Consider the following 12,008-nt stretch of genomic DNA (forward strand, 5'->3'; position numbering starts at 1 on the left):
TTTTTAAGATTTTATTTATTTATTCATGAGACAGAGAGAGAGAGAGAGAAAGTAGAGACACAGGCAGAGGGAGAAGCAGGCACCATGCAGGGAGCCCGACGTGGGACTTGATCCCAGGTCTCCAGGATCACGCCCTGTGCTGAAGGCAGTGCTAAACCACTGGGCCACCCGGGCTGCCCAATTTTCAAGTTTCCATGGTGGGGAAAAAAAGATTATGAATGGGAAGCACTAAAAAACTTATGAATTTTGCCTGCCTATTTCAAATTATTTTATAGAGGACTTAATGTTTTAAAAAATCTTTTATAGCATTCAAAATTATAATAATGGCATACAATACTATGTAAATCTTGTACATTGATTTGGTGGCAGGATATGTTTTGAAGAAAATCATCAAATGTCACTAAGTGCAGAGTTGGTCATTAACTTGAGGGCCACAAAAAGGTGATCATCACTAGCTACAATCAGTATCTTTTCTGGTAAGCGTGCCATCCATTTGTTCATATAGACACTCAAATAAACCTACTTGAAGTTCCCTCAAAGACATATTTCAGATAATTTTAAAAGAGAGAAAGAAAAAGCGTGCACATAAAACTAAGTAAAATTTAACCAAAGGAAAGAAGTCTGTTAGTGGGATTGTACATTTCAATGCCCCAATGACATGACAAAAATCAATATTCCACACATTGGTGGTTCCAGGAGATCTCAAATATATTTATGCTGAAAATACTAAAGGACATTTCAGAATAAGAAAATTTTAGCACAAAGTTCTCCTTCAGACTTAAAAGAATACATAGGCTCTCTTATTAACACATACACACACTAAGGACTAAGGGTTTTATTTGCAAGCTGAAAATCTAGTGGCAATGAGAATTAGAAGGCAGAATAATGGAAGTGCTCAGTGGCACAACAGTGCCATAACTAAGTAGAAGTGCAAGGTAGGATTCCTAATTTTAAAGCTTTGCACAAAATGATGTAACCATAGACCATAGGTCAAATACAGCTCACTGACTGTTTTGGTAAATAAAGTTTTGTTCGAATATATATATATTCGAACAAAATATATATATATATAGCCTTGCTCATTTATGTATTATTTATGGCTACTTTTAAGCAACAATGGCAAAGCTGAATAGTTATATAACAGAGACTGTATGGCCCACAAATCATATTACTTTTGCTCTTTACAGAAAAAGTTTACCAATTCCTGGTCTAAATCCAATGTTGCTCAAACTTTAATGTGTACACCAGTCACCTGGGGATCTTGTTATACAACACCTACTCCAATTCAGTGTTTGGAGTGAAACTGGAGATCCTGCATTTCTAACAAATTCCCAGATACTGCTGTTGTTTCTGGTCTGTAGGTCACAGTTCGAGAAACAAAAGTCTAGATGACTGAGATTCCTGAACCAACTGAGAAATGTTGAAGAACCAACTGGGTAAGAACCGTAATATTCTAAGAAGTTTGTTGCTAATTGTATCAGAAATGAACTTTCCTTTTATTGAAGTTTAAAATTATCTCCACTTTCAGGCCAAATACAGTAAATCCCCCACTTAATTAACAAAGGTCACATCCATGACTTCATCACTCTTCATCACTACAGGCCCCAACTATCATATAAGGAGGCTGTTACTACATTCCAGAACAATATAGTAAGATTCATAGTAAGGTACAGAAGCAGAAGCAACCATCACAGAAAAGTTAGGTTCTACAGTTATTTTTAAAGCAGGGAAAACATGTAACTTTCTTTTAAAACCATCTACATGACCAAAATTAAATAAATTTTGATATCTGAATATGTCAGCGTTAGCAATTAGGAAAGCTACCAATTTATTATAATATAATACATGATGTCAGGAGCATTTTGGATTTACCAAAAGTCAATTCACCTGGCTATTTCCTTACCTTGGGACAACAATCCAGGGAGGGAGAGTCTTCGGCTGCCTCCCTCTGATTCCTCTTCTCGGATATCCACGAGACTTGAACTTTTCTTTCCTTGCATTGATTCCTGTTTAACCTGTTCTTCTCTGCTATCTTTCAGACCTTCTGGGCCTATGGAACTACTGCCTGCCTGAGTTCCAGGTTCACAAGGGGCCGTACTATAAAAGTTCATAACTTTCTTAAGAGACAAGGCCCCAGCTTCATATGTAGCAGCCACTCTCACACCAACAGCAGATGCACAAGAGACTACTAGGCTGTTTAGGGCTGAGGTGCTTGTGGTTGGTGGACTGTGAAGATTAGGAACTGCTTCTTCTACAAGAGGCTAAAATATACACACAAAAAAGTATATAAAAATATGATCCCTTATACAACAAGCAATCAACAAAAATAAAGTTTAACAAAAACCGTCACTACTTACAAATTTAAGATTCTAAAACAAAGGTCTCTTTATCTTCAACTTAAAGACGTCCCCTTTTAGTACAGGATTTAACACATTATATGGAAATGAGTACTCAAAATACAGTTCCTTATCAGAAGTATTTCCTTTTGAGTATTGTGTTTTTCCATGCTATTCAAAAATAACCCCCAGCTGCTTTAATAAAATTAAGCACAGAAGGGGAGAGGGGAAGAAAGGTCTGGAAAACCTAGCCTTTAAAACAAGGTGTACTGTGACAGCCCGGGATATAAGCTTGAAAAGGCTAATGATACATAAGATAAATAAAGTAGTATTATTGATTGCTTATTAGGAAGATTTACACAGACTGATACTAAGAAATACCGGGAAAAAAAATTTTTTTAAATGCTTTTCCTAAAATATTTTATAAATGGTAATTTAGATATAGCATATACAGACAGACCTCTGATCTGTCTGCCCCCAAGTTATGTTCTTAAACTGAAGTGTTTCCATTGCCTCATGAATGTTATTCTCCATGACTCAGAGGCCATGTAAGCTGAAGGATTACTTGGCTCTCATTATGACAGAGTAAATGTGGTAGGTTTAATAATTAAACATTTGGGACCAATGTTCTTTGTGGCATTCATAGCTATATTTGAAAGTCAAACTGAAGTTTTCTAAAATCTTAGTAAAAAATCAGTTGGAACTCACTCTGAGCAGTCAAGCACCACTGTTTACTTAAAGGAAAGTCATTAAATGTAACTACTATAAACACAAAAAAAGCTTTTAGCTTATCAGCATAGGTCATTTTGAAAAATTCCCTTCCTATATGGTGTCCAAAGGTCCCAAGGGGTATATATACATTCCTTAATTTGTCCTGAATTGAAAGCCATAACAAAACAAGTTTTTTGACATTGACTTCTGATTCTCTTAAAGGAAATAACTCCTGTTTCCTGCACAGGAAACACTACCTGAACTGTAGTGGGTACTCAATACATTTTGTTGAATTAAATACTAAATTCAGAGAAGCAAATGAGTCTTTAATTAAATATTCAACAAAACAAATATACCATATCAAGCAAAAGATAAATACAAATCTATTAATCCCTTGGCAATACAGTTCCTGATAACTTGTTAAGAACTAACGTCATTATTTTCACCCTTTGTGTATAAAGGCTCATAATAGAAACAGCGAATGATATTTATGGGTGAATATTTTAGGGGGTTCTTACCAATAGATAAAAAGAAAGTCACAAAATTCTACCTTCAATAAACTTTAAATTATTGTTCTTACGGGCTGTTCTACTTAATTGTTTAACAATACATAAAATAAATAAATCAACAAAACAAAAATACATAGCCAGCAATTTTGATGAAAGACATAATTTTAGGAGTCCCAGTTAAGCAATAATTAAATTCAATTATAAGATATATACTTCATTGCCAAATACTATGGTTTATTTCACAAAAATGAGATACTCTTTGTTATTTTTGGCCAGAGGAAAAAAACTTTGTCCTAGACTACATAAATTCCTAGTGAATTAAATGTCTGATTGAGACATTATTTAGAAAAATTGAATTATACTTAGTATAGACAGACATTGTCAAAAATTAGCATAGGCAACAAAAAATTTACATGTTTAACAAAATAAATCCACAGGACAATGTAATTTCAATAATATCTATTAATCAAAAAACTGTATACAGTGAAGTTTTAACTTCAAATTTAATTAGCAGAATTGACTTCTAAAAAGTCAAAGTCCAGGGATCCCTGGGTGGTGCAGCGGTTTGGCGCCTGCCTTTGGCCCAGGGCGCGATCCTGGAGACCCGGGATCGAATCCCACATCAGGCTCCCGGTGCATGGAGCCTGCTTCTCCCTCTGCCTGTGTCTCTGCCTCTCTCTCTCTCTCTCTCTCTCTGTGACTAGCATAAATAAATATTAAAAAAAAAAAAAAAAGTCAAAGTCCAAATTTCTGATAAGCATGTTCAAGTCTAAGAATGTTCTATGTGCATTCCTATTAAATCATTATTTTTGTTTTGTTTAGATTCTAATAGTATCTTTCTCCAAACAGCTTAATCTTAATTGAAAAATAAAATCAGATATCCACAAGGTTCAATGAGTTAACTGTGAAATAAAAACTATTTCTAAAAATACCTCTAAGCCATGTTCTCATCCTGACAGAGTGAAAAACAAGAATAAAGTATCAAGAGGTATGTGGTTTCAAAAACCTGAAAAAACACCACAGGACAGTTCTTTGATGATTAGAGGTTTTTGGTTTTTTCATTTTCTTATCTTAGAGTGTTGGTAAAAGCAAAACTGAAAGGCTTACATGAAGAGTAAAAAAACAAATTATCCTTTTAAAACAATTTGTTTTAATCAGAGAGACTCAAACTTTACTGTCTGCTTCTGGCAAACAGCTTTTCTCTACAAGTTTTCAAAATGAGAATAGCTTAAATAAGATGAAGAAAATATTAAGCCCCTGCCCCACAACAAAGCCCAGTAAGGACGACAGGTACAAGCTGGAAAAACTTTAAACAATATTTAACACTAGGAGGTATTTTTTAGGTCTGTCTCCCGTTGAGGGATCTATCACATAGCAACCTTCCCTGATTAAAAAAAAAGGACTACTCTCTAAAGAATCCGGAGTGGTACAAATACAGGTGAGACAAATCTTTGCAAATATATAGTTATATTAAAAGTATTCAGGAAAAAAATAACAGCATTCAGGAGCCCACCAAAATTTAGAACATTTAGCCATGGGAAAAAAGTACTAGAAAAAATGAGATTTTGCTATTGATAAAAGAAGCCCAGTATAACATCTTTCAACATCTTCAAGGGCAGAATTTGAACATAAGGAGTAATTTTGAATTAATCCAGGTTTTCTCTTATCTAGGATTACATGATAAAACAGATTTATAGTCAAACTCAAGCCTAAAGCATTTTAAAGTTGCTAAAGAAAAACTCGTAACACCAGAAATACCTTTATATTATAAAATTTAGCAGGTACCTGAGATGGCATTGGCTTTTTGCCGTTCTCTGAGTTGTCTCTTACTGAATGATCTGACAGTTTTTGCATGTACTCATTTACTGCCTGAGTATCAGGGTATGATGGTATATTTTGGGCAGAAGGAATTTCAGTTGTTCCCATGATTTCTTGTTGGGAGGATATGGCATCACCACCCGTGGTCTGAACATTTCCAACGTTTGTATCAGTAGCAACAGGCAGCTCATTTTCTACAAGCGTGTTCTCGAATACTTCTTGATTGTCAAGGGTTTCAGTGGAGGGGCTGATGGCAGTGCTGGCCTGGTTTTCTGCCTGGGATTCTGACAGTGTCACACCTAATGGGCAACAGTGACTGTCTGATATAATCACATGGTCTTCTTTGTCAGTCATGGTAATCAAGAGTTGGCTGCACTGGTTGCATCTTTCTGGGACTGGCTTCAGATCCTGGGAAGGGAGGCACTGTACAAGTGCTAAGCTGTGGAACGCACCACAGGCAACTTGTAGCACTACTCGCCCAGCAAGATGTTCCACCTTTTGTGGCTTTGTCACCGGGAAGGTAGTGGTAATGAGACCCAACTGACAACCGGTACCCCATGCCCAAATCTCTCTGCTTATTGATAATGCCAGTGTGTGCTCCTCACCACATGCCAACTGCAAAATCCTGACTGCTAACAAAGAACTGGTCTCAGAATCAGAAATGCTGACAGGATTTGGTTCCGGAACATACTGCTGGTTAGCTACTGCACACTGGCCTGCAGAGTTCTCCCCCCACATGTATGCTACACCACTTTCTGTTACTGCTCCATTGTGGAAACTCCCTGATGCCACAGTAACGACAAATTGCCCTATCAGGGCATTTTCTAGAATAGGGCAACTCGGACAAATCTCTGCCGGTTCACTTCTCCAGGGAAGAGTCCCAAAGCTGTAGACCTCACCATCTGAAGATTAAAAAAAAAAAAAGGAGGGAATTAGTGAATTAACTAGAAATCTTATCAGCAAATCTCTAGTCCCTCTATATTTAACAAAATAGGGCTGGTTTTGTTTTAATTTTCAAAAGCACAGTTGTAAAGATTTTGGTTCAAGCATATTATGTCTCACATTTATTCATCTTTTAACAAACACCATCTTTTAAGATTCTGAAAAATAGTGACCACTTCTACCAACTGCAGGAGGCCACTTTCAAATGAAGGGTTATTGCTCCTTTCCTTCAGCTTCATCCTGCCAAGTCCTACATGGATCCACTACTAATGGCTATCATTGTAGGCTATTACAGGAGATTTCAGGTGTTCAAAGACAAAATAATGACCATGATAAGATAAAATGAGCAAAGGATAAAATAGACACATTTGCTAATATCTGTAACATTCACTGCTTCTTTTAAGTCAGAGCAGCAGAAGATTATGCAATAGCATAAAAATATTAGAGATTCATTTTGGCCAAAACTAAGAAATCACGTTTACACTTCCAGGTTGTAAGAAAGCACCAGTGTTAACAAGACATGGCTGTCTTCCTGATGTATACAATTTTATGTATAATTTTAAATGTTATATATAATACATACTGTGTACTATATAGGGTTTCTGAAGTGTCATTTGTTTAAGAAACATATCACCATAATGAAACAACAAAGCGAAAAACCCAATAAAGCTATGACTGGCTAGCTTTAGAATGAAGGGCAACTGGGTGGCTCTAGCAGTACGATGGAAGGTGCCAACGAGTTGGGCACATGAAAGATAAGGACTTGTTTCTGTCCATGTGTCCTACCAGGTCATGATCTCACTGCACCACTGTGGCAGTTTGAGGACATATGCATATGGCCTGTGCTAGCTAGCTATGAAACTCAAATGGAACAAAGACTTGGACATGAGTTTTGAAAAAACACTCAGACACATCTACTACCCCTTCTTTTCCATATGACCAGAGACGACTCCTTTTTTTTTAAAAGTAATAAATAATGGAGTAAATTTCTAGTAGTCTTTTCCCCACAAAGAAGCACCTGAGCTGATGATGAAAAAAATACATTATCTTTGGCCTATTATACACAGCAAATATATTTATAAACTCAAGTGAACTATCCAGAACATCTATGTAAGAAAGAACACAATAGTGGCTAAAGGGAAGACATGAGCTTTTCTTAGGGAATTCCCAGTTTGGATAAAGAGCGCTGAGAAAATAAGCTCGTTGGTTAAGATCTTTTAAACGTTTTTCCCAAAGGATACAGCAATATACACTTGCAACAGCTCACCAACTCTTTCAATGAATATCATTCCACTAGAGAGAGAAATAGTACAAAGAAATGGATATTTAGACAACTCCTCTCTTTTTTACACCTGGAGTACCTCAAAAATAGTGATTCAGGGAAGTGTCCTCCCGGAATCATGAGCTGATAGTCAAAGAGACAAGCTTGAAACTTTCGAGCATTCATTCCATCAGTAGAAAAGATAGCACTGGAGATCTTTTTGCCATTTCAAACTACACACTTATGTGAGATGAGATTTTTTTTTGTAGCTTTGATACTTAAAACCAGGATGCTGTGTAAACATGAACAATTATATATTTTTTAAATGCTTTCCCTCAGGTATCCCATCTTAGGTATGATTCTAGATGTTTAAAGTCATGTTCATGAAGGGATCCTAAATATCTTACTGAAGGGTAAATAAAATAACAGAATTCCACTTATATATGTCTGCGAATGATGTATTTTGAAATCCGTAGAGCAAGGATTGACTAAATATGGTTCACATTTTTACAATAATGCTTTTTCCAGTTCTGGCCTAATAATAATAATATTACTATACTATTATTATTATGTAATTACTATAAGAATATTATTCTATATTATTATAATAAAATATACAATAATAAAGAGGCTGGAAAGAAATCCATGTTTACCCCACAGAATTACCAAGGTCAGATTTAAGCTTTGCTTCTTAGAATTTGTCTTTCCTTAGCTCCTACAAGGAAAATATCAAAGCATTATTGAATACTTAATAAATGCTTATGGAACAGAAATTTATAAATTAGTTAATGGCAGTCCTGGCTCAAACCTAATTCGCCACTGAGTTGGTAAATTGCTATTAAATTAAAAGCAACTCTCTCTATAAAATATAGCTTATGCTTCTGTTATCGATTTATTTTATTACATGTTCTTATGATCTACTGTTTATGCCTGGGAAAAACTGTACTGAGGCAGTATAGCCAAGTGGCTTAAAAAAAGCAGGCTTTGAAATCAGACTCTGAATTCTAATCCTGACGGACACTCCAATAGCTGTATGGGCTGGGGAAATTATTTAACCTCCTGACCTTCAGTTTCCTCATCTATGAAGTGGGAACATGAATAGCAGCCCACCTCACAAGGTGGTTGTGAAGACTCAGTGAAGTGTTACATACAGAGTACTCAGTGTGCTGCCAGGCACTTGTAATTGTTTAATAAACACTAGCTATTATTAGCATTATTATTCTGATACATTTAATGAACAAAGGTACAACAAAAGAGTTTCTGAACAGGTAATCTTTCAAAACTTAATTTTTCATGTACTTATTACTATAAAATTTAGAAACTATGATTCTTTTATTCTAGTTATGATAGATTTTAAATTTAAAAACCAATCTGATTTTTGATAAAAGGAGTAAAAATGTATTTTGAAAACACAAAGAGTATAAGCTCCAGCAAACTTCATTAAGCATTCCTGGTATCCAGTAACTCTTACCTGATCTTACACACCCAGGTACTGTTAGCATTTCAGTTAGTATTTGTTAAGCCATTCTTTTCAATACCTTCAGTCAGAAGAACTCCATGCTTCACTCCAAGGGCTGCCTGAAGAACAGTCTTTCCTCCCCAGCCTGGCAATCTCTCTGGTGTTACAGAATAGGATCCTGCCTGCCACACATGGACCAGGCCTCTTTCTTTGGATCCTTCTGCCTCTGTTGAGCTATAAACATTAAGAAAAATAGCTTGTTCCTGCAATTAAAATTGTATTTTGAGGGTTCTTAACTGATTTCATTAGATCTGTACCTTTTACCAGCACGTGGGTGACTGGATCGATAGTTTATCACCTGTTTTTATACTTTGGTTAGCACACAGGAGCAGAGATAAAACAACTATTTACATAAAAGGCTTGAGGACAATCTAAATTCACAAATTACTTATCTCTATCTAAGAAGCAAACAAAACCTATACTACTTTTTGAAGTTTTAGATTTAATAGCACAGAATTTTAAGATTTTATCTTCTCCATATATTAACTCCTTGTTTATATAATAAAGTTATAACATGTCCCAAGTTGGGACATGTTAAAATTTTAGTTTTGAATGTGTTAAAAAAAGTATTTTATAAGAAGGAATAGAGATCCATATTTTACTTTACACTGAGTAAGTTCTATAATTTTTATTTAAACTTTTAAGAATCAAATTTTTATCAGGAATATAAAATCTTCCATGTTTTACTCATGTTCCAGCCAAAGAATTCTATCCATGTGATGACTCTGGTTCAAAGAACACAAGACACACAACTTCATAATAATGACCACACCATAACTGCCTCTCCTTCTAAGAAAAGGGCATGTAAGATATACTAGGTTTCCTGTCTACCAAGTTTCCCTCTGTTGCCACCGATGATACTTTCCTTTCTCTAGAACACTGATGCCAATTTTAATGAGGCACAGAATTTTTTTTATTTTATTTTATAATACCTATAAATTTCTCTACTTTTTGCTAAATGATATTCCTCTCAATTAAGATTAGGCATAACTATGGTTTTATGAAAGGAAAACCACAAACTTAATCCTGTTTTCTAAGGATAGAAGAGGATTACAATTAATAAGGCTACGTGTGAAGACCTGAAATTATTTGAGAGAAAAAAAATGACTTTGCAATGGTAACACCTTGTGCCTTTTTATAAGCATAAGAAACTAGCAACAAAGCTTATCACTAATCAGATTTAATATCTTTCTCTCTTTGCCAATCAACATAAATGTCACTATCCCTATTAAATAATCATGAACGAGAAAATTAAACTGAAGAGAAGCTACGCATATATGGAATTACTTATTGTGTTTTCCCAGAAGAGTAAGGGAGAAGAAGAAATGGTTTTACCTTCTCTTCTTTGAGTCCATCGGTCAGGGGGAGCACTCCATCACCAAATCATTTCTTCTTTACAAAAGGTATGTAAAGACCTAAATGGCAAAACACAGGTAATCACAAAGAGCAAGGAAAGAATATTGTGCTACTTCATTCCTTAGATTTGGAAGAAAAAAAAAAAAAGGCAGCCCTCTAACAAGTGCACATTCATTGGACAATAAATATGCAGTGAAACTATTTCAACTATTTCACATCCCGCCTGCCAAAGTCGAATATCTAGACTGAGCCTGTCCACTGAGCTTATAAAAATGCCTGCTGACCATCAAATGCAATGTCAAAGGAAGACAAGACTACTTACAATTAAGCTGTACTTTGTCAGGCAACAGATTGTGTTTTTTTATTATAAAGAAGGAAGTTCAATCTGAAAATTCTTTTTGTTAAATACTCATTTCATACATCTTAAGGTCACTGTTTTTTTTTTTTAAAGATTTTATTTATTTATTCATGAGAGACATAGAGGCAGAGACACAGGCAGAGGGAGGAGCAGGCTCCACACAGGGAGCCTGATGTGGAACTCAATCCCTGGATTCCAGGATCACACCCTGAGCTAAAGGCAGATGCTTAACTGCTGAGCCACCCAGGCATCCCTAAGGTTACTTTTAAAATGCTTCTGGAACACAAACACGTAAATACCAATTAAAGCAGAAAAATATTCTAAAATCTCTTCAATAATGAATCCGGTTCAAGTGGTTTTAATTTACATTTTTCGACAATGCACACAAAAAATTACATCATTAAAATTTGAAAGTTTTTGGGATCCCTGGGTGGCGCAGCGGTTTGGCGCCTGCCTTTGGCCCAGGGCGCGATCCTGGAGACTCAGGATCGAATCCCACGTCAGGCTCCCGGTGCATGGAGCCTGCTTCTCCCTCTGCCTGTGTCTCTGCCTCATTCTCTCTCTCTCTCTCTGTGACTATCACAAATAAATTAAAAAAAAATTAAAAAAAAAAATTTGAAAGTTTTCTATTTATTGGAACCAGCAGTATTTTCCCCAATCAACCTTGATTTGAAACCATAATATGAAAGGCTGAAAGAAAGAAATTTGGGTTTTAAAATATATTTCAAAATCCACCATTTACGGGCATTTGGGTGTCTCAGTGGTTGAGTGTCTGCCTTTGGCTCAGTCAATCCCAGGGTCCTGGGATCGAGTCCCATATCAGGCTCCCCATAGGGAGCCTGCTTTTCCCTCTGCCTATGACTCTGCCTCTCTCTCTGTCTCTCTCATGAATAAATAAAATCTAAAAAAACCAAAACAAAACCCACCATGTAATAATAAAGTGCTACATGAAATTATGGTACAAATATCATAACCCATCAGTTTAGAAACTCAATGTTTAATAAAGAGAAATATAAACAAGCAGACTGAAACACTCAAAGTATTTCAACTACAAATTCATATTTTTAAGTGCACCAAAACTCATGAAAATAAAAAAAGGCAATTAAGTTTTATTTGTGTCGACCATAAAAAATACTCAGGCCAAATTTATGATTTTTCTGCAAAGGATATGACATGGTCACTGTCCTCTGAAAACAGC

General features: G+C 35.7%; 1 protein-coding gene across 4 annotated transcripts in view; it reads right to left on the bottom strand.

The window, feature by feature from the left end:
- Window positions 1-12,008, bottom strand: part of ALS2 (alsin Rho guanine nucleotide exchange factor ALS2) — a 70,801-nt gene that overhangs the window by 46,205 nt on the left and 12,588 nt on the right. For all 4 annotated transcript variants that reach the window (XR_007408906.1, XM_049106642.1, XM_035710723.2 and 1 more), the window contains exons 2-5: window positions 10,432-10,511; window positions 9,116-9,270; window positions 5,342-6,276; window positions 1,904-2,261 (exon numbers count right to left, since the gene is read on the bottom strand). Coding sequence is in view for 3 of the 4 variants with exons in the window: in XM_049106642.1 (XP_048962599.1) it covers window positions 1,904-2,261; window positions 5,342-6,276; window positions 9,116-9,270; window positions 10,432-10,451 (1,468 nt within the window). In the remaining variant the exon portion in view is untranslated. The remainder of the gene's footprint in view (window positions 1-1,903; window positions 2,262-5,341; window positions 6,277-9,115; window positions 9,271-10,431; window positions 10,512-12,008) is intronic.

Source organism: Canis lupus, chromosome 37, assembly GCF_003254725.2.
Source record: "Canis lupus dingo isolate Sandy chromosome 37, ASM325472v2, whole genome shotgun sequence".
NCBI classification, from domain to species: domain Eukaryota; kingdom Metazoa; phylum Chordata; class Mammalia; order Carnivora; family Canidae; genus Canis; species Canis lupus.